We start from the raw sequence: 24,109 nt of genomic DNA, 5'->3' as shown, positions 1-24,109 counted from the left end.
TAATAAATGTGCAATTAAGAAGTACTAAAAAAGGTTAAGTTATAATATTTATATCAGTAAGCCTCAAGTGACATGTCAGTAAATATGGTAATAGATTTAGTAGTATACCAATAATGAAATGAATATATTTTACATAATACATTTTGTTTTTGTTTTTTCTTCCTTTTTTAGAATGCTACACTGTTCTCACATGAGCAAATCAAATAGTTAAAAGGAACACATAAATATTGAGAAAGAGATTAAAATCGCAGTATATATATATAGTATCCAGTTCATTTATCACACTGGAGATGAAAGGTGAAGTTGAGTGCAGTGGCTTATGGGATATAATTACACAGAGTGCTCAGCTTGTTTACTGGGCATTTTGTCAAATGTAAGTTCATCTGGTAATGTGAAAAACAAGCACGCTTAATTATATTCAATGTGCATTTGTAGTGTTATTCAAATCTTGAAAGAGAGCACACTTTCATGATGACTTTCTTAACACGTTTGAAAAGTGCACCTTGTAATAATGTCAAATTAAAAGTTTCACTTTAACGTACATTTTAAATCATTATGTTTTAATAATCTTTTGGGGTGCTTTAAAGAAGTAATCTTATTTTGGCATCAATAACCTCCTAACTTAAGCTTATTAATACTTAGTAATGTAGTTGTTAAAGGGGGGGTGAAACACTCAGTTTCAGTCAATCTCATGTCAATCTTGAGTACCTATAGAGTAGTATTGCATCCTTCATATCTCCGAAAAGTCTTTAGTTTTATCATATTTATAAAAGAAATATAGACTGTACCGAGTCTTTCCGTAAAAAAATGAGCGCCTGGAGGCGTATCGAGTGGGCGGAGCTAAAGAATGACGAGCGCGCAAAGCGGTGACGTCCTCAAGCGTGGAGAGAGCCATGGCTATCTCAGCTAATACAGATATGATCCAGAATCATTCGGAGGCTGAAATAAATTGAACAGAAGAAACAGCAACATCAGGACGTCCGTCTCTGTGGTATGTACTGTATTTAGTGGCCTGTCAACATTTGTGTGTCTCTACTTGCAGTTTATGAGGACATGATTCGGTTTATGGACTATTGTATGCGACTAAACCTTAGAGGTAGCAAGCAAAACGGTTTTGCACGTCAGACTAGTGTAACGTTATACAACAGAGAACAGCAATGGAGTAACCGCGCATTTGAATGACGAAGCACGCGATCGTGTCGTTTACTGATGTTTACTCACGCGACGATAGCAGACATTTGAAGCAGTTTTACTCACCGGCTGCTTCCAAAGCAGGACCGAACCTTTATCGCTGGGACCGCTCCGTCAAAACACACTTCTTTGGTATGATTTGGTGAAGTCCTGTGACAGCAGTGGCGTGTAAATCCACTTTGAGACGCAAATGAAATGATGTTGTGAAGCTTTCCCGTCATTTCTGCGTTCAAATCGGTTAAATGCAGCGCTGCCTTCCCGGAATGCTGTGCTGAAGTGTTGAAGTCGCTCGACGTCACCCATAGGAATAAAGTGGAGCGCGGCGCGCAACATAAGTGTTCACGGACGACTGGATCTGCACCTGAGAGAGTGTTTACGGCCGTGCATTTCCTCTCTCTCCCTCTAGTCACGCGTGCGCGCACCCTACCGGGAGAAGAGCCCGTACGGCCCATACAAGGACCTTCCGATCTATTAACGTCAAGTAGACCCATACTCGAAAAAAAACTCTACGAAACTTGTGAGAAACCGGAAGGAGTATTTTTGACACAGAAATACTCCATCAAATGTCCAACATTAGTTTTTGAAACTTTGTCTATGTTTAGGATGGGAATCCAAGTCTTTAACAGTGTAAAAAGCTCAGTATGCATGAAACAGCATTTCACCCCCCCCCTTTAAGTTTAGGTGTTGGGTAGGATTAAGGGATGTAGAATATGGTTACGCAGAATAAGGCATTAATATGTGCTTTGTGCTAATAAACAGCCATTATCATAGTAATATGCATGATAATAAGCAAATAGTTAACACTAGTTAACGTGTTACCACGTTTTACGTTACTACTTTGATTTGTAAATAACATGTAATTAAATGATGGAAAACATTACTTTAAGTTTAAGTTTGCACTCACATATATTTTTTAAGTATTTTATTTCCATAATAAATACACTTTTTTTCACAAGGGCATACATTTAAAAAATGAGCATAGTGTACTGCTGAGGAGTACAGTGGAAAGAGGACAGGACATGATGCAGAGAAGAGGACGGTAATGGATTTGGAAATATTGTAAGCCAGATTTGTACATGTGACTCGTACATTAGTGTGTGCATAATTTGGAGTTGTGGTGTGTGTGTTGTATGGTTACCTGATATAAAATCCTCGTTTGGGGTTACTCCGTAATGTAGTTGTTCCAGAGCCCATACTGCTGTTCATCAACTGTTCTCTGAGGTCATGGATTTTAGCTTCAAATCGACTGTACTCTGCACAAACAAACACAACTGTTACACAACACTACCAGACTTTTGGATGGTAGTCAGTGGCGGCTCCATGTTATCAATTTGGCTGAACATCTTCATTTATCAGCTCTTTGAAATCAATACCGGTGGGTTTACTAAAACCTGCCAACTGACAGTGCCACCTACTGGCCGGAGCAGGTAATGAGGGCGTTAAAACCGAGCTGAGCTAAAAGAATGAACATATTTGTGCTTTAAAAAAAAAGGACAAAATGGAAAAGAGTTTAAAGAGTTCATGTGTGAACTCTTTTTTTTCTTCATTTTCATCTCCACTAGACCATGTTTATAAGATGAGTGAATCTTCAATATCTTTCGATAATAATCTAAGGCCTAAACCACTAAAGTTGCTACTCACCAATAGCAGATTACATTTGAAAATGCTGTTTTTACACTATAGTGTGGACTGAAAATGGAGGTATCTGAAAGTGAAGACGCATGTTTAGTCATGTGACGCATTTTATGGATAGATATTCATTATTATACTGGTATTGTGCCGGTTAAGTGCTATTCACTTATTTCACACTGTTGCTAAAATATGTTCTTTTCATACTCTTCATATCACATTCCTGCAAGGATGACAGAAAATTTACTCACATTTGCTGTCCTGTGGCAAAACGACAGCAGGTGCGTTTTAAACCAAACTAAATAACGGTGAGCGCGAGCGACCTGGACGCATCAATGAATGCTGAGATATTTTGCTAAAAAACTATCCTACCAGAAGAATAGCATGATGTATGTTACATCTGTAACATCTCACTGAGCTTTTATAAGGGTTTACGCACGCACAGTAAGGTGAATTTAGCTTTTCCAGCGCTTTAGTGTGGATGAGAAACTTTTGAAAAACGCTTGAGGATGGAAAACATATTGAAATGAAAAGACTGTTTTCAAATGCATCCAGATTAATGTAGACAAAGCCTAAGTTTAAGTTATGGGGACAAACTAGTTTTGGTCCCTATATGGAAAACAGCTTATAAATCATATGTTTTGTTTGTTTGTTTTCTGTGATGGGTAGGTTTAGGGTTAGGGGAAGAACAAACAGTTTGTACAGTATAAAATCTATTATGTCTTTGGAAAGTCCCCATAAAACATTAAAGACCAATGTGTGTGTGTATGTTCCTTGTTTGGCAATACTTGTGAGGACACAATAGTCCTCACTTATATAGTAAATATGAAAATGACTCACTAGTGAGGACATTGGACTGGTCCTCACTAGTTAAAAAGGCTTATAAATAGGCCAAAACAAGTTTTTATTTAAATCTGTTGTTTTGCACATGTTTCTGTGATGGGTAGGTTTAGGGATAGGGGTTGGGTTAGGGGATAGAACATATCATTAACCTGATATAAAATCAATGGAAGTCTATGTAATGTCCTCACTAATATAGTGAAACGAACCTGTGTGTGTGTGTGTGTGTGTGTGTGTGTGTGTGTGTGTGTGTGTGTGTGTGTGTGCTTGTTTTTGTGACATATCAGGACAAAAATGTGTATAATAACATGTGTATGACACAGGTATTACAGAAAATGGTGACATATCAGGACATTACCCCATGTCCCCACTTTTCAAAATGCTTATAAATCATACAGGAGGAGTTTTTTTGAAAAAGTAAAAATGCAGAATGTTTCCTGTGATGGGTAGGTTTAGGGATAGGGGCAGTGTAAGGGGATAGACAATACGGTTTGTACAGTATAAAACCCATTACGCCTGTGTGTGTGTGTGTGTGTGTGTGTGAGCCTGTTTATGTGGTTTATGAGGACACAAATTTGTATAACAACATGGGTATTACACTGGTATTACTCTATAAATGTGGTTTATGAGGACATATCAAATGTCCTCATAATTCAAATGGCCTTAAAAACATACTAAATTATGTTTTTTTGAGAAAGTAAAAATGCAGAATGTTTCCTGTGATGGGTAGGTTTAGGGGCAGGGGCAGTGTAGGGGGATAGAAAATACGGTTTGTACAGTATAAAAACCATTACGCCTATGGAAAGTCCCTGTAAACCACATAGACCAACATGTGTGTGTGTGTGTGTGTGTGTGTGTGTGTGTGTGTGTGTGTGTGTGTGTGTGTGTGTGTGTGTGTGTGTGTGTGTGTTCTGACCTTCTGGTCTGTACTGAGCGATGATGGTTACAGTCTGTCCTGCATTCTTCAAGGCAGCTGCTGCTTGTTCATGTGTGGCTACCCGGAGATCCACTCCATTCACCTGAGAAACACATCATATCATTATAATCCCACATCTCACACATTACTACAGCCTCCAGCATCTCGTTTCTCTTGTTTTGGTGGGTTTAGATGTCAGCATTCACATGAACCGCACTAACAGAGCAATCACACCAGGTCTGTTTTAATCCAACCATACCAAGTGTGAACACACCCTAAGAAAGCAAATGCAATATTAACAAGAACTTTGGCTGTGAATATTAGGATCATACAAAATTTCATTTTAATATACTTTCATTTTCAGATCCCTGTTTGCTGGCATATACTAAACCAAACAGCTTTTTAATGGCAAAATAATAATGACAAACAATAATAACAAAACAATTACAATATGGGAGTCTAAACATAACTATTCCATAAATACACACAGTTTGGGTCGGTAAGATATTAATAAGTCTCTTCTGCTCAGCAAGGCTGCATTTAAAACAAAAAACTAAAATAAAGTAAAAATGCTAATATTGTGAAAATATTAAAAATATTAAATTACCATTTAAAGTAACTGTTTTCAATTAGAAAATATTTTAAATTGTAATTTATTTCCGTCTTTTAAATGGTATATTAATATTACGATGATCAGCATATACGTTATTTTAAGGTGATGTAGTTATATTGTACTTATTCAAATAAGTTCTGAGTAATAATAATTAAATACATGTACTTACTATAGAGTTACGGTTAGGGTTATGTTCAGAGTTAGTTGTAAGTATGCATAATTTACTGTTATTACTATAGTACACATAGTATTGCATAAAATATCACCTTAAAAACACCATGAAGTGTTACCCAGCATAATAATAAATATACAACATTGATGTGTACATGTTTCTGTGTTGTTGTTGTTTTTTTGCAAAGAGCATTTGTTACACTGTCCACATCAGGTGTTATATGTATGATACATGAGCAAATATGAAATGCAGTCTCCATTAAAAAATACAAAATGTACGTACAGTTTATCATTAAACATATTGATCTTCCATTATGGCTAGCATTAACTGGCACATCATATTAGTTTCCATACTGTACTTCTAGATTCAGACATGCGATTTGACTGATTATGTTGTTGATACATGAGTACGTGTGTGTGTGTGTGTGTGTGTGTGTGTGTGTGTGTGTGTGTGTGTGTGTGTGTGTGTGTGTGTGTGTGTGTGTGTGTGTGTGTGTGTGTGTGTGTGTGTGTGTGTGTGTGTGTGTGTGTGTGTGTGTGTGTGTGTGTGTGTGTTTGCATGTTCTCACACTCAAGATTTGATCTCCCTTGCGCAGTTCTCCGCTCAGGTCCGCAGGGCCTCCTGCCAGGATGAAAGAGATGAATATTCCCTCACCATCCTCCCCTCCAACGATATTAAAGCCCAAACCCGTCGATCCTCGATGGATCACAACACGCCTCGGGTCCCTAAGACACAGAACAAGGGCAAGGAAAGAACAGAAGGTAAAGATACATTACAAAGGAACTCCAGGATAATAGTAATAATCGTTGCCGTAACATTCACATATGATTTACCTTGAAACAGTATTACAGTGCTATCAGCCAGATACGGTAAGTGATGCATTTATGCGAGCAAGCTAACATTTATTTATATAAATATTTAGTTTTAAACTATTGTTGTTTTAGATAAACAGCTGGTTTAGTCAAGTCTAGTGCTTTCACAATGTTTCAAAGTATCGGAAAGTCAAAGTCTGTAATGTCTCAAAGTGCCCTTATTATGCTTTTTCAGATATTATTTTTTAAGGAGTGTGTGTAATACAGCTGCTTGTGAATGTAAAATATCTACAAAGTTTAAAAGATCAAAGTGCAGATAAATGGAGTTATTAAGAAATAATTAATGTGAAACGAGTCGTCAGTAATTGAGGTCTCAGTTCCTGCATGAACCTACGCAGGTTTGTAACACATTTGCATAATGCCAGCCTATGGTCTTCCTTGGCTGCCTGTGAACATCATCTACTTTGACCCTATAAAGCCCTATTCGGATGGTCAATGTTTCTCATGTGGACGTCCGTAAAAATGTTGGGTCCCTTCTGGATCCACATGCTGTGAACGTTGGACCAATCACAAAACACTAGGCCATCTGACCAATCAGAGCAGAGCAGGCTCTCAGAAAGACAGGGTTTATAGAAACTGAATCCTGTGCGAAAAGAGCTGACACTCTGAGAAAAATAAAGTAGTGTTTTATTAGGAACCTTTAAAGTGGCATAATACTATAGTGGGATTATTTATGTCATCAACATAAATATCAATATAATTAACATTTGAGATTTAGCTCTATTTAAATATATTATTTTCCAAAAAATATGCAGATACATTTCTGCCACTTTGACATCTGGGTAAAACTGGCTAAAAATATTCCCTAAAAACGTAACTGAATATGGAATCGTGAGTGTAACCGGTTGGTGAAAAGGCTGGTGTGAGATGAAAAGTTGTTAAATTCAATTTGCCGAAATTTTCTGGCAGTTTCGAGAAATATAAAACCTATATGTATATGTTTTGATACAATGACAAAATGTACTGTATCATTAGAAAAATGACTACATTTTGTTGTATGAGACTTTGGTCGTATCACCCAACTATAATTATCTTTATCTGGGAGCTGTAAAAGTTATTCCATGATCTTTTAGTCCTCTAGTCCATCAGTAAGCAAGCCAGAGGCAAGAGTGGCAAGGAATGAAATTAGATACGGTATTCATTTTCTGCTCTAATTATGAAGAAAAGATGTGGGATTCTGCAGAATAGATTTAAATAAGATATAATGCATCAGACAGAGCTGATACTACACTCTTATTGTTAGTTTAAAGCATAATCAAATTGACTAAAAGAGTTGTTCAGTATAAAGGTTTGTGGGTGACAGGCGCTTCATCTGTGGCTCATATATTTAGGCTTTTATTGTCCTTTTTCCATGTAAAAGTATATATATATTATAAACGCAACACTTTTGTTTTAGCCCCCATTTTTCATGAGCTGAACTCAAAGATCTAAGACTTTTTCTATGTACACAAAACATATATTTTAACATATAAATGAACAATATTTGAGAGAAATAGGCCTTTTGTGCACATAGAAAAAAATCTTTGAGTTAAGCTCATGAAAAATGTGGGCAAAAACAAAAGTGCTGTGTTTATAATTTTGTTCAGTTTATATATATTTGTGGATCTCTGTTTTTTAAAATAAATATGTTAAGTGAATAATACAATGAACCATTTGAGATCAAATTAGCCATCCATGAATGTCACTGACTGGTCACAAACTACTAGTTTAACAATGTAGGATCCAGCTTAACCTTTACATTTCTAAAAACAATTAAACAGGAGCGGTCAGCACTGAAATGACTATACTAGTTTTGGTTGTTTTTGTGAACAAATTAAAAACACTGATGTTCAAAAGAAGTCCTCAATATATTTTGACAATAGCTGTAAATTGAGTTGATTTTTAATCTCTGTTGCTAATTCTTTTATTTTATTTATTTATTTACCCATCAATGGTGATGAATAAAACTCCATTCTAAATCCTTCCAGTTCATTGTAATGTGCAAGAACTGCTGAATCATTAGTTTGGAGTTTGCCAGACAGCATTACCTGGGTAAGTCATCATCTCCCAACAAGCCATGCAGCACAGGAGAAAAGCGGCTTGGTGAGGTGGGAGTGAGGGCTTGTGGGTAATCTGAGGCCAGGAAGTTTGGATGTCCAAGGTCCGAGTCCATATGCGGAGAGTACGCTGAAGAGTGAACACACAAAAAAAATCACCAAGGAGTGAGTTAAAGCTGGATTTACTAATGTTAGCCATTGCATCTTTGAATAATATTTAAAGGGTTAGTTCACCCAAAAAGGAAATTGATGTCATTAACTCCTCACCCTAATGTCGTTCCTCACCCGTAAGACCGCCGTTCATCTTCAGACACAGTTTAAGAAATTTTATATTTAGTCCGAGAATGTATGCAACTGTATGCACACTATACTGTCCATTTCCAGAAAGGGAATAAAAACATCATCAAAGTAGTCCATATGAGACATCAGTGGGTTAATTAGAATCTCTTGAAGCATCGAAAATACATTTTGTGTGTAAAATACATCGCCAATGTCACGTGATTTCAGCAGTTTGGATCACGTGTCAAAATGCTGAAATCACGTGACACTGGCGATCCGAATCATTGATCTATTCACTGATTCATGACCGTTTGAATCTTTATTTGCGGTTTGAAAACGAATGCAGAAGAGAAGACTGATGCTGAATAAAGTCGTAGTTTTTGTTATTTTTGGACCAAAATATATTTTCGATGCTTCAAGAGATTCTAATTAACCCACTGATGTCTCATATGGACGACTTTAATTATGTTTTTATTCCCTTTCTGGACATGGACAGTATAGTGTGCATACACTTGTATACATTCTCGGACTAAATATAAAATATCTTAAACTGTGTCTGAAGATGAACGGCGATCTTACGGGTGTGGAACGACATTAGGGCTAGTCATTAATGACATCAATTTCATTTTTGGGTGAACTAACCCTTTAAGTGTGAAAATATCCTCAAGCACAACTGTTTATTTTGCTGTGTTTGCAGTGTTGTATCTCTGAAACAGTCAGCATTTCTGTGTGCTGTGTACTCACTGCTCGTGAGGTCTGGTGGGTTGTAGTTGTTGGTAAGGTACAGGTTATTTGGCTTTGCCACTCTGAGGTAGACAACCTCTGCTGTGTTCTTCAGCGCCCCCACCGCGTCCTCATGCATCACATCCTCCAAACACACATTATTCACCTGCAGTTGACATTAGATGCAGAGACTGACGTTATGGAGCAAGTGTCTCTTGTGAAAAAGCACATAAATGTTTAAAAGTAAACGCTAAAGATAAAATGACTGATTTTCTCCTGTGCCATATTCCAGTATGCACAACCTGCCTGTGACCAGCAGGTGGCAGCATTGAAGAGCCAGTGGCATGTGATGTTTCTGAAATCAGTGTTTCCTAAACTTTTATTGACATGGCACAGTTTTGATAAGTAAAAAATCCCACGGCACAAATTGCATAAACATGCATTCAAATGACATATAAAACTAGAGATTATATTAAAAGTAGTACTCACTTTAATGTGAAACTTGATCTTAAGTCAGGAATGAACACAATGGTACAAAGATAAAACAACACGCTCCCCACGTGCATCATTGAGCCTTGGCCACCCATGTCTCTGTTGCTGGATCACAACTGTTTCTTCCTTGGCCCACTTTTTATAGATGCAGACCAATGTTGCGCTATCAATAAAATTAGTTTGGAGCTGCCATTTTCAGTGTGCGATCATTGATTATTTTTCTTTTTATATAGCTATGGCCAGACACTTGCATGTGTCATTATAATACTAACATTTTATGGAAATCAAGCTCAGATTAGGTTACAAGGCTTTTGATCAGCGGATGACAGATATATTTCTGAGGCAGTCAGTGCAACGCATTACGTTTTAATTTCAGGATTTAACGTTTGTTGTCTCTATATGGGTGCTCAGTTTTCTTTTTGATTAAATCTAATGATCAAAATCTCATAGGCAACACTTTAGTATGGGGAACACATATTCATTATTAACTATGACTTTTGCCTCAATAAACTCCTAATTTACTGCTTATTAATAGTTAGTAAGGTAGTTTTTGTAGCATTTAAGTTTAGGTATTGGGTAGGATTAAAGGTGCACTATGCAACTTTCCGTCCACTGGAGGGCGCCTATTTAAAACAAATGCGTAGTTTGATAACCTAAAGTTTGAGCGCAGCATCTTGGGACATGTGGTCTTCATATCACAGCCGGTGGAAAATAGGACTCGGGCAGAAATCATGTTGATGGATGCGGTTATTAACGTTACTGTAGTGTAAAGCAGAGCAGGAGCGAGTGTTGTGGAGCTGAGCACGGCCGCTGGAGCGATTGTTACACAAACACACGGCTCGCGAACACCGGGACTTTTATTATGACGGGACGGGACACAGTCGCCGGGCGCCTAGCTGCACTATTTCCGCTCTTCCGGTTATGATTTTGAGGTAATGCAGCTCTGTTTATCATATTAGATACATTTAAGTGTGTTGAAAATGATGTTATGACGTTACTCTGTCCGTTCGCTCGGCGCTGTTGTGACATGTTCACACTGCTAAGAGTAAAGCGCTCCTGCCAAATAAAAGCCGAAACCGAGGGTAAAGCAGATATGACGTGATTGACAGGCGACTCCCTCAAACGCTATGCTGACACGTCCCGGTCCTTAGTTAAAATAGCAATTTTCTTACAATTTACAAATAGTTGGTATATAACATTTGGGATATTGTAAGTACTCAACTGAACAAAATATATAACACCAGCCTAATGGTTTTTGGATATTTTACTACAAGAATACTACATAGTGCACCTAAGGGATGTAGAATAAGGTCATGTAGAATAAGGCATTAATATGTGCTATATAAGTTATAATAAACAGCCAATATCCTAGTAATATGCATGCTAGTAAGCAACTACTTAATAGTTAATAACTGAACCTTAAAATAAAAGAACCTTGGCAAATACAAGACTAAGACTATTCTCCGCTCTTCAAATACAAAAAAAAGTTAGCCTTTATGGACATAGTGTTTCTTAAGTAATGAAAACGCTGTACTTACTCAAACAGCAGTTCTTTACTCTTTACTCTTGCATTGCAAACAAACAAGCAGATCTCTAAACTGTGTGTGGCACCTTCTTAATGATGTTTGACTGACAGTTTGAGGAGCTAATGGTTTAGTCACAGCCTTATTTAAAGGCTTTTTATTGGTTAAATATTTGTAAAAACCCACATACAGATGCAAAGGATGACTAATAGTTTTAATTTAATGAACAGGGTATATACAGCAATCGTTAAGTTAAATTTACTACTTTTTAATACCTTTTTTACTACCTCCAGGATATTTTTTAAAACCATCACGACACTGAATTACAAGTGTTAATCAGCGACCTTTCTATTATTTACACAGATTTTGACATATATAACATACAAAAAAGAATAGATTTAGAATCGACAGCAGCAGGAAATCTGTGATAAGTTATCATTCAGACACAGTAAAATAGATCTCAACATTCACAAAGGTTGGTGAAGGAGAAGCATTACTGCATACACATTTGATTTACATTAATAATTGGTAATTCCGCAATTAAATTATTTAGTGTTTTTTTTCCAACAACAAAACCTGAGCCAAATTCTATAACTGTGATAAGTTGTTGAATTTAACAAAATACTAAAAACTAGTGCTGTCAATCGATTAAAAACTTTAACTAGATTAATCACACATTTTTTCTGTGATTAATCGCAATAAAAAAGAAATGTTTTTGTACATTTTTATTACATTTATTATTTACATTTATTATTTATAATTATTATTAATCAAATTAATGTAGAAACAACATAAAGACGGTATATTTTAAATACTTGTTTAAATGGCATTTTTTTATGAATGAAGGCCAGTATTACTGATATTAATACTGCTACTGATTTTTTTTTTTTACATTTATTATTAGGCTTCAAAAATATAACAGTTTTTAATTTAAGTAAACTTAAAACAATGCTAACATAAACCCATAATAAATGTCATGTTTACTCCTGCCCTTCCTGTCTGAACAGTTAGGAAATATACAGAAATGTAATAAAGTTATCAAAGTTATATGCAGTCTGCACTGCATAAACTATAAATTAAATAGTTAGTCCTTATTAAAGCTACAAAAGTTATTTAGTCAAGAGCAGCGGGTCATTTTCTCTGTTCCCTTTGTTCTTTAACTTTACTGACAGGAGGCTTTATTGGCTGCTGTCCCTTTAAGAGCAGAAAGACACGCGGATCTTACCGTCTATGGATCGCGCCTCATTCTCTCACAACTCTTTTTGTTCATTTTAGTCTTTATATAAATCATTTAAGATTGGATTGGATGGAGATATGCCTTGAAGTAAGTCTAAAATAAAACGTAAGTCAGCCACTTCTGTTGAGCGCGCAGTGTTCTGAGATGATGCCGAACTACCTCTGAATATGACATCAGCATCAAACATACGTTGAGATGGAGACGAAAGATCTTTGATTATGTGCCCAGATATGCTAAAGCCCATATCTAAACGACTAACGCGAACGCAGATAGAGTTTCAATAGAATAGGACACCTGATAGTCTGAAAAAATAATACCTAATTTGGAAAAAAATAATACCTCCGAGACCACATTTAACACTTTTAATGCCCTTAAATTTGACAATTTTGATTTATCACTTTTTAATACTTTTTAAAACCCCGCGGACACCCTGATGAAAGTTTCGGCCCGGCAGCGTCATGATATATTCTTATTTGTAGCATTTATTTTTAATTTGATCATTCTGATAACTATTGTGCCATGGCACAGTGGTTGGGCAACACTGACTTAAAGCAATACTGCTGTGTATTATATGTGTGCAGGGCCGTGCACAGGGGGGTGGCCCGGTGGCTAGAGCCACTGCCCCTTTGCCCTCATCGGCTAAGGTGCCCCTCTTGCCCTCTTCCCTCCCTCACCCCCAGAAGATTCCCATAAAAGCACCCTGTTCCGCTAGAAACCCACTAATTTCGCTAGTCCGTTCCGTGTTTTCCCGCTCGCTCCGCAGCATCGTTCAAAGTCTGTTGCTGTGTCCGCTCTCTGTGGAGACGGCAGTTCAAAAATGTCGTCCCATTAACAGGTATGTTACAAACTACAATCCACATTACAGACAGTGGTTGATCAGCAGAATTAGTAGTTTGGTAGTTTGTTTTTATTTAACATTGCAAACATGGATTCAAAGCTCCAGCATGCCAGCATGTATATCATCATACACTGTTTACTGAATATTTATCTGAAAGTTTGTCACTCCTAAAATATATTTCCGATTATAATACATTTTATGAGTTAATACTAGTATCTTTAACATGCAATGTTTTAAAAAGACCATATTGATACACAATTTAAAAAAAAAGGTAATAAAGGATATAAATATAAAACAGGCTACAATAGAGCTAAATGCACACCCTAAGAAAAATGTGCTTTTAATCATGTCTAAGGTCATACTTGTGCAAAAAAAAAAAAAAAAAACTCTCTTTAGCAAAGTTTGCAGTTTTCTGTTTGATTTGATGAATAAAATAGTTTATTATTGTTCAGTAAAATAATGTTAATATAAAAATATTTTTCAAATACAGAAACTATTTTTAAGTAAATGATCTGAAAACACTGAATGGATGAGATCCCATAATAATTTAATAAAGTTTTACAGTAGTAACAACTAAAGATATTTGCATTATGATAGCCTATGATTATTATCATATTTTTAGCCTATTATAAATATGATGATTATCTCTAAGGTTGTTTACCATTTGAATCATAACCATGTCATGTCAACAAACTTTTACATATTCTGTTATTAAAAAACAGTTGTGTATGATTTACAAAAATCATAAATATATTTGTCTCAAAATATATTCAATAATTTTAATGATTCTCATTTGCTACTTAAATCTCCAATAGAAAAAAAAAGAAATAAAATTAGCGCAGAATCAACTTTTTGGAAGCATAATTACAGCAACATACATTGAATTAGCATTAAAGCCAGTTGTATTTACAGTATTGTAAAAGGTTTGTAATTCATTCTCTATATTAAGATGATTCTCAACCCCCTTATAGTGCCCCTTTTATTTTAATTTGGGCCACTGCCCCTCAAAATGTCTGTGCACGGCCCTGTATGTGTGTATTAGTCCTCGTCAATGAAGTATATGTGTCTTACCGCCAGTATCTTGTCACCAATCTGTAGTCGTCCGTCTTTATGAGCCGCCCCTCCCTCGATGATCTTTGTGACATAAATGCTGTTGTCTCCGGGGATGTGCTGGTTACCGACACCACCCGCTATACTAAAGCCTAGCCCTGAGACAGAAACGCAAGGTGCAAGAAAACAATCCATTCATTCTTTAAAAAGATGCACTATGTACAATTCAGACTCTTTTTTGACAGTTGCAGAACTTAATAATGGGTGATAAATATTCTAAAATTTTAAATATTTTTTGTATTGCTAGCACTTCTTGTATTATTGCCTGCTTAAAGGGTTAGTTCACCCCAAAATGAAAATTAGATGTTTATCTGCTGACTAGGTGTGTTTGTTTCTTCAGTCGAACACAAATGAAGATGTTTAACTACAACCGTTGCTGAGTGCCAGTCATATAATGGGGTGAATATGTAGCAATTCTATGAGAGGAAAACATACAAAAAAAAAATTACCTTCTTAGGCAATGTGCACAAAACCCTGCTGCTGCTGACGACACATTGATTTGTTAAGACACGAACCGATCAGTTTCTGTGAGAAACCGAACAGTATTTATGTTATATTTTTACCTCATATCCCGACGAGTCTCATCAAGTTTTCCCATCGGCAGTAACTTCCGTTAGGTGAGGTCAAATAGCGGCGTGATCATAGATATATATATATATAACTTGATAAGTAATAACTTGATAACTCTACATATTGGAAAACTTGATAAGACTCGTTGGGATATGAAGTAAAATAACAAATACTGTTGTGTTTCTCTTTCCGTGTCTTAACAAATCAATGTGTCGTGAGGAGCAGCAGGTTTTTTGTGCACGATGCCTAAGCATGTTTTATTTGTTTGTTTGTTTTGCTCTCATAGAATTGTTACCTATTCACCCCATTATATGACTGTCACACAGCAACGGTTGAGTTAAAAATCTTCATTTGTGTTCAAATGAAGATACAAACACACCTACATGTGCACTGGGGGTCAGCAGATAAACATCTAATTTTCATTTTGGGGTGAACTAACCCTTTAAGCTGAATATCTCTTTTGTGTTCCTCATTTGCAAGTTGCTTTGGATAAAAGTGTCTGCTAAATGACTAAATTTAGCCCCATAAAGAGAGGATCCATCCACCTCAGAACTTACAGGATTACTGTTTTGTTGGAAAACCAAAGATGCAGTGACAAAATCGCATTCATTTTTAATACTCAAATACATTTTATTTAATATATAACACAAGTGCATACCTTTTGGCCCTTTGATGAGCTTGAGTTCGGTGACTTTCTCAGCGATGGGTTTCCTGCGTAACACATAGAGTCTGACGATAGCGCCCGCCTCCTTGAGGGCCTCCACTGCCTGACTGTGGGTCACCTCCCGAACATCAACGTCATTCACAAACAGAATACTGTCATTTACTCTGAGAGAGCGAGACAAATGGGGAGAGGAAAGGAAAAAGAAGTTATTAAGGTAGTTTTCCCACGAGAAATCAGCACTTACATAACCTGCTGGAGCTGGGCCATAAATGAGCCTTTGAACTGACAGCTGTCACAAAAGTTACAAAACTCCATCCACTTTCTCCATAGGGACATTGATTTTTAAAGATATCTTATAAACATTTAAAGACAGCCATACTGTAAGCTACGAGGTTATTAATCAATGGTATTTGCTTCTGTTAAAGATTAATTATTTCTTATTTTTTGAAACAATAATGTTTAACAGCTGAATTTGTTGTGAAAAACTACATTACCCATGATGCTGTACAGAAAATTACACCAATCAGAGAATCACGGTGAGCAAATTGTGCCAAAAAGTTCAAAAGTTTGGAAACATTAGGTAGTCTCTTAATCTCACCAAGGCTGCATTTATTTGATCCAAAATACAAGAAAAACCATTATACTGTGAAATATTATTGCAATTTAAACGAACTGGTTTCTGTGGTAATATACTGTAAAATGTGATTTACCGGTATTCCTGTGATCAAAGCTGAATTTTCAGCATCATTCCTCTTTCAGTCTTTAGTGTCTGATCTGATCATGATCCTTCAGAAATCATTCTAGAGACATTTCTTATTATTTCTAATGTTGAACACAGTTGTGCAGCCTAATATTTTTGTGGAAACCTTTTTTCAGGATTCTTTGATGAATAGAAAGTTCAAAATAACTTTTTTTTGTAATATTTATTAACTTTACAAATATCTTTACTGTCTTTTTTTTATCAATTTAATGTGCCTTTGCTAAATAAACGTATTCATTTCTTTTTTTTAATCTTACTTACCCAAACGTTTGAATGGCAGTGTATTATGATTTCCCAAAAAAAAAAAAAACATTGATAATAATAAGATATTATATCAGATTGATTTCTGGATCATGTGACACTGAATACTGGAGTAATAATACATTCAGATTTGATTACAGGAATAAATGACATTTTACAATATATTACAACAGAAACCAGTTCATTTAAATTGTAATAATATTTCACAATATTACTGTTTTTTCCTGTATTTTAGATCAAATAGATGCAGCCTTGGCTATATATATTGGCTATCTCAACAACTAAAATCAAATATATAATTTTATATTTCTCCATTTTAATTTATGGGTTGCAGTTCTTTCCCCCCACTAAAGCCATGAAGTACACAGTCTTATTTATACCTTTGTCTTTTTGTTTGATTCAGAATAAAGTTTATAGTATTGTGATTCACCTTGTAGCTGCTTGGTTTGGGTTAGTTCATGGCAACACTTAAAAGACATTTGTAAAAATCACTATGGGAAAAAATACTTCTAGAACAACACAGCTAAAAAACACTAATGCACGGGCACTAATGCACTCAATTAGCATATTTACTTCTTCTTTTTTAGTTCAGACATACCAACACTGGCATACAGGGCAATCTCCAGGATGTTATGTGCAAATTATATTGTTTAAATTTGATTGTCTAGAGATTTTATTCCCAGAACCACCTAGCAAATATACAGTATGTTTACAGAGACTGCACACTGAGGCAATAGAAATGCATTTAAACAGAAATAAATTGGCTGAAATGTGGTCATTTGGAGATTATCGACATCAGGCAATAACCACGTCCACACGTACATTCTCCCACGTGTCAGCCCCAGAATCGAATGACAGACTTCTCAACGTATAATAAACGAGTTCTGTTTTTACTTTCTCCCTGCATGCTGCTTTTCCTTCAAATCAAATTATTGGAAGGTTTATCAATTTCAGAATATTTTTTCTTTCTGCTGAAAACTGAAAACATTCAAAGGCTTTTTAAAATGTTTAATGGAGTAAATGTATTATGATATGTCTTCTTTTTTGTGTGTCAAGTTTGCATTATTTCAGCAACTGCACTAAATTTCAATTTTTTTCTCAGTTTTGGCTTCTGAATAATATTGAGCTGTTTTCTCCTTGAGTATGAGCTCCATATTCTCACTATATCAGACTATTTGAGCCATAGATAGAAGCCTCATGTATCAAATGTGACACACAAAAAAAACCACACTTTAAAAAATATTTTGTCTAAAGGTTCAATAAACCACATTCGTATTTATAGCGGTGCAGGTGACTAAAGTACAGTAGACTGCTCTTTTCTCAAGCATTGTTCACAGAGCTCAACACCATCTGACAAAAGACATTTCACTGAAACTGACAAGTCAACAAAACACCACAAATATTCCTTAGCTTTCAGAAGTGCAAATGCAGCTGTGCTGTCATCCAGAAATATAAAGAGAGAGAGAGAGAGAGAGAGAGAGAGAGAGAGAGAATATTCAGAATTAAGTACACTATTAATACTGACCACTAAGCAATAAAATAGAAAAACTGAATAGATGCTTCATTTTTTTTCTGTTAGTTTTTTCAGCTCAAGCCCTTTAATTTACATGGACTACAACAACATATCCACGTACTGAGCTCTAAAACAACTGATAAATGGGCTGGAGGACTGTCTGATAAGGTCACTGCATCTGAAAGAAACAATGCTGAAGGCAAATCTACAGTGTAGGTTAGATAGACTCAATTGGCTTTTAAAAGGGAGAAGAAAATGTTTTTGTTGATGACCAAAGCTGTATGTATAATCAAATGCTGTAGTATTTTGACCCAAATTCATCTGAATCTAGTCCAATGAAACAGCCAGGTTGCATGACATGCCCTCATCCTTAAAACCATTAATTAAACGACACAAGATACCAGTGACCAAGAGCACAAATATTTTAAACCATGTCACTCTGCATCACCTCTTGTCATTCTACTATATTCCCAGCATATATCTCACTTTTAAATAATTTTAGTCTATTTATTCCACTGTATAAATATCCTGTTAGTGCCTTTATATGTTACAACTCATAATAATGCATTTCATTAACTGATTTAATGTTAAATACCAATCTAGTCGAGTGATAAGTGATAAGTAAATCTATAATAAATTAGCTTTTTACTTTAAAATACACTGATAACGTCTTGGTTACGTATGTAACCCTCGTTCCCTGAAGGAGGGAACGGAGATGTATGTCGGAACTGACCAACGAATTGGGATCTGATTTCAGAGACCAATCTACTTCAAGTGTGTTAAAAACGAGCCAATGGAGATTGGCATGCGATCCACGCATAAATAAGGAATGGAATGGTAGATCATTGTTTTTTCTACTGAGGAGCTGACTAGTGGCTAGGCCTCCTAGCCAAAGCACAGCACCTGACGACAGGACGTACGTCTCCGTTTCCTCCTTCAAGGAACGAGGGTTACATACGTAACCGAGACGTTCCCTTTCAGACGGTCACGTTCGACGTATGTCGGAACTGACAGACGAATTGGGATCCCTACGAAAACGCCAGTAGGCTGGCCCTTCCAGCGTCCTGCTTGAGCGCACTGGACCGTCTTAGATGGTATGGAAGTCAGGGCTTCAAGCAGGGAGGTCAGTCACTGCTGTTTCTGCAAGCCGTCACTTAGAACGGATACTTAGAGCTACTGGCCACTAGGGGCGAGAATGCGGGAAGATACCGGCTCTACACGGAGGCCAAAGAATCTAGCGAACGTGTTAGGTGTCGCCCAGCCCGCAGCTCTACATATATCCTTTAGCGAGGCGCCTTGAGCCAGTGCCCAGGAAAAAACCACACTCCTTGTTGAGTGTGCTCGCAACCCGAGCGGGCAGGGCATGTCTTGGGACTGTTAAGCCAAGACGATAGCATGTGGACCTTCCGAAGGGAGTGGTAGGAAACTTGGGCAAGTATCCAGGCCGAGGTCTCAGGATAACGTGAGAGTTGGCCGGCCCGAATTCCATCGTGTCCCGTCCAGGGTCCTTCCTCAGGGGAATAGGCCAGGGAGGGGTTGTGGCGAGGAGTGTTAGTTCTGGGAACCAGGTCCGGTTGGGCCAGTAGGGCGCAACTAACAAGACCTGCTCCTTGTCCTCCCTGACTTTGAATAGGGTCTGTGCAAGAAGGCTCACTGGGGCTGTGCGCCAGTGCATCTGTGCCAAGGGTGCCCCCGGTCAGGGAATAGTACCACTGGCAATGGGTCGAGTCCAGAGAGCCAAACAGGTCTACCTGTGCGGCTCCGAAGAGGTCCCATAGCAGCTGGACCGTGAGAGCTCGTCGGCTGTCTGGTTGAGTGCACCTGGGATGTGAATGACCTGAAGCGACCTCAGCTACTTCTGACTCCAAAGGTGTAGGTGGAGGTGGAGGGCGAGTTGGAAAATGCGATGGGAGCGTAGACCCCCCTGACGGTTGATGTACGCAATGGCCGCAGAGCTGTCCATATGGACCAGTCCATGCTTGCCATTTAGCAGCCCCTTGAGGCGGCGCAGTGCCAAGTGTACTGCTAACACCTCAAGGCAATTGATATGCCAATGCAATTGAGGTCCCGTCCACAGACCTGAAACTGCATGCCCGATGTACGTGGCCCCCCAGCCCGTGGCAGAGGCATCCGTGAAAACAGCATGCCTGAACACTTGTTCTAAGAGCACCCTGGCCCGGAGAAACGAAGCGTTGGACCACGGGCTGAAAATTTGGCGACAGTAAGAAGTCACTGGGACCCGGTACTGACCGTTCTGCCACGCCCACGACTCGGCCATGGAGCCAGTGTTGAAGCTGTCTCATATGAAGCAATCCGAGCGGCGTTACCGTGGCTGCAGATGCAATATGCCAAAGGAGCCTCTGAAAAAAAAGCCACTGAGCCACTGTCCTGCCTTTGAATGAATTCAAGCAGTTCAAAACCGATTGGACTCGCTCCACTGTGAGGCACGCAGTCTGGCTGACCGAATCCAGCTCCATACCAAGGTAAGAGATCCTCTGTGTAGGACAGAGTTTGCTCTTCTCTCACTTGACCCGAAGGCCCAACAGGCTGAGGTGACTGAGCACCATGTCCCTGTGTTCGCAAAACTGCTTTCGAGACTGGGTGAGTATGAGCTAGTTGTCGAGATGATCGATTCAGAGGATCGATTGCCGCGTTCTCTGAGCGGAACAATGGCTGCCTCTGTGACCTTCGTGAAGATGCGAGGTGACAGGGACAGCCCGAAGGGCAGGACTTTGTACGGATATGCCCTCCCCTCGACTGCAAAGCGTAGGAACGGTCTGTGTCGAGGAAGGACAGAGACATGAAAGTACGTGTCCTTCAGGTCGGTCGCTGCGAACTAATCTTGGGGAAGGATGCATTCGAAAATGCGTTTCTGCATTAGCATCCGGAACGGGAGCTTGTACAGGGCCCGATTCAGGACACGCAGGTCCAAGATTAGTCGTAACCCATCCCCTTTCATGGGTACAATGAAGTAGGGGCTGTAAAACCCTGACTTCATATTGGCTGGATGAACCGGCTCGATCGTGTTCTTCACCAGTAGGACCTCGATCTCTGACCGCAAGACCTGAGAATCGCTGCTTCGCACAAAGGCGAAGAGGATGCCCTTGTATATGGGAGGCCGGCGGGTGAACTGAATCACAAAGCTGAGTCTGAGGGTACGGATGAGCCAGCGAGGCGGTCTGAGGAGCTGTAACCAGGCTCTCAGAGACCAAACAAGCAGGACCAGTTGCACCACAGACATACCCCGGGTAGGGCAGCGAGGTGGAGTGCTCTGGCCGACCCAGGAGTGTTGTGCGAGCACTCCTGGTTTGGGCCCACTGGTTTGCAGACATACCCGGATGCAGGGAGGTGGAACACTCAGACCCGACTCGGGAGGCCCGAAGGCGGTCCGGAGTGTTGTTTGAATATTCCATCCAGGGGCAGAGTGCGGGTGGAAAGAAGTGGCAAGGCCCGGGGGCGTTGCACACTTCCAACCTGGCCTCAGAGAGAGAGGAAACTGTTCTTTTATTGAATATGTGGGTACCGCTGAGCTCCGAAGAGCCAGCGGCAGAGATGTTATAGCACCAGGGGGTGGGGGAGGGATCCGGACATATTTAAAGAAAATCATAATCAGTGTTGGGGGTAATGCATTACAAGTAACTCCAGTTACTTTTTATGCATTTTGTAATGTAATGCATCTTTACTTTTTTGCGTTACTGGGATCGGTTGTTTGTTTTTTAATAACATATATATATATATGTTATTAAACATATATAAACCTCAGGCTAAAGGGAAATTCACGTCTGTATGGCTAATACAGTGAGATTAAATACATAAAGAGTTATTTTTTATTAATTATTAGTGGTTTTGCATAATATTCTGAGTTTTTATTAATTTTTTATTTGGAGTTTTTATTTATTTTGAGTAAAACTCTGTTTTTGTGCAAGTGAGATGAGTAAATGCATGTAATTATTTGATTATAATTTAAATAAAATTGAAATAATGTATTTTCCTGTACTATGCAAATACTTGAATGCTTCATGAGAATGAAGATCTACAAAAATATATTTACAAAACCTTTAACTGTAAAATAGAGCGTATTCTCATTCAACTGTAAAGTCACACCGAGGGGGAAAACATTTTTCTCTCTGTCCAAGCCACAGTCCGTTTGGTCCCAGCACATCAGTAATGAACCCGCCTGTCCGCCGGGAAGAGGAGAGGACAGCATTAAACAGCCCACAGTCCATCAGGTTTGACAGTGTGTGTGTGCGTGTGTTTGCCTCAAGCTGTGTGGATGTGATAGTTCTCTCGTCATTAACTAACCCACATGTCACTGCAAACCCGTATGACTGAGGTCATTATTCACTGACAGTCTTCACCTCCAGTGAGCTGTCATTCACACTGCAGTTTTAATTGGAGCACTGAAATTATGTGAGGAAATAATGACCAAATTTTCATTTTTGGGTGAACTTTAAGAATGTGCTACATCTAGAGTTACTACTCAAACAGCTATTTCTGTATCTCTCTTTCTCGCCTCTGTGCTATTTCTGTCTGCTTAATTTCTCCTGCAGTGAGAGTGCACATGAGTGTGTGTGTGTGTGCGTGTGTGCGCGTGTGTGTGGATGTGGATGTGCTACCATGCTCTGGGGTAAAACTGCATTTGTTAGCAGGAACCCCAGCTGGTCCCATTAACAATGCATCACAAGTACATCCACAGAGATATTAGATATTTAAGAGTAAATGATTACGAATGTGATGAATCATGTCCATATACACATACAGTGAGAACAAAACTATTAAGTCACATGTAAAACATGGACGTTATTATAGGAAAATGGTTCTCAAATCTGATTGGCTAAGAGCCATGTCCATCTGTGCGATATTCCCCCAGTATCAGCGCTGGAACCGTTTCGCTTTTTGTCTCACTCCGCTTGAAGCGACCGCATTGGCGGTCGGGCAAATCCACCATATTATTTGTTTAAAAATACAATTGTTGTTGTGTCTCGAAATGTAGTTTTAAGAGTTTTTCTAGGTGAGAATGTAACTTAAACATCAACATAGTGACTATTTTGCAATCTGTTCAGATTGGCTGTTCAGCGCTCATGTACCCGCAGAGAAGAGCTTCATCTCAGCCAGTCCTTTAGGAATTTATGTAGATAGTGGTTAAACATGAGATATAATTCAATTGGGGTCTATCAAACGGGCAATCTTTGGCTTAAGGGGAAAGTTAAGTTTCACAAATGTATATTTAGGCTATATTTTAAATTATAGTTTAAATATAAACCTAAATCCTGCACTAGAATACTGCTTTTATAACGTATGACTGAATTGTTTTCGTGTGTTTATTTCCTATTGTCTCTTACAAGGAGATATGTTGTTCATTTAAATGTTGCTGTTCAATAAATGCTGTTTTATCTAAGTGCAAATAGCGATAAATACTGTTTACACCAAGTGTAAATAGCAGCTAGATCATATTTACACTCAGTGAAAATAACATTTTCTCAGCGATAGTCAGATGATATTTACACTTAGTGCAAACAGCTGTAGATGCTATTTACTAAGTGTAACTAGTGATATGTTCTATTTACACCATACAAAAGTACAGTTCTTTGCAATATGTGTAAATAGTACATGTAATTTGTACGTTATTTTGACAGATACATACAGTAGGCTACTATTTGCACCTATTGTTGTACATTAACAGGTTGCAATAATAGTGTAAATTATTATAATGTTTTATCATTATTAAACGAATGCACCTTAAAGGGACAATAAAAGCTCTCCCTACACCTATCCCTAACCCTACCCAATAAATGCTTTTATTATTATTAAATATTTCGTTAGGCACTTTATTTGCACATTTAGAACATTTTCTTAAGTTTTGTTTAAAG

General features: G+C 38.0%; 1 protein-coding gene across 4 annotated transcripts in view; it reads right to left on the bottom strand.

Moving 5' to 3' along the window:
* Nucleotides 1-24,109, bottom strand: part of LOC137070479 (disks large homolog 4) — a 255,651-nt gene that overhangs the window by 22,443 nt on the left and 209,099 nt on the right. For all 4 annotated transcript variants that reach the window (XM_067437665.1, XM_067437664.1, XM_067437662.1 and 1 more), the window contains 7 exons: nt 15,700-15,869; nt 14,433-14,569; nt 9,293-9,437; nt 8,261-8,399; nt 5,930-6,086; nt 4,577-4,679; nt 2,330-2,444 (listed from right to left, as the gene is read on the bottom strand). In XM_067437665.1, the coding sequence (XP_067293766.1) occupies nt 2,330-2,444; nt 4,577-4,679; nt 5,930-6,086; nt 8,261-8,399; nt 9,293-9,437; nt 14,433-14,569; nt 15,700-15,869 (966 nt within the window). The remainder of the gene's footprint in view (nt 1-2,329; nt 2,445-4,576; nt 4,680-5,929; nt 6,087-8,260; nt 8,400-9,292; nt 9,438-14,432; nt 14,570-15,699; nt 15,870-24,109) is intronic.

This window comes from Pseudorasbora parva, chromosome 3, assembly GCF_024679245.1.
Source record: "Pseudorasbora parva isolate DD20220531a chromosome 3, ASM2467924v1, whole genome shotgun sequence".
Classification (NCBI taxonomy): domain Eukaryota; kingdom Metazoa; phylum Chordata; class Actinopteri; order Cypriniformes; family Gobionidae; genus Pseudorasbora; species Pseudorasbora parva.
The sequence above is the reverse complement of the archived record's forward strand: the minus strand, read 5'-3'. Positions and strand labels throughout refer to the sequence as shown.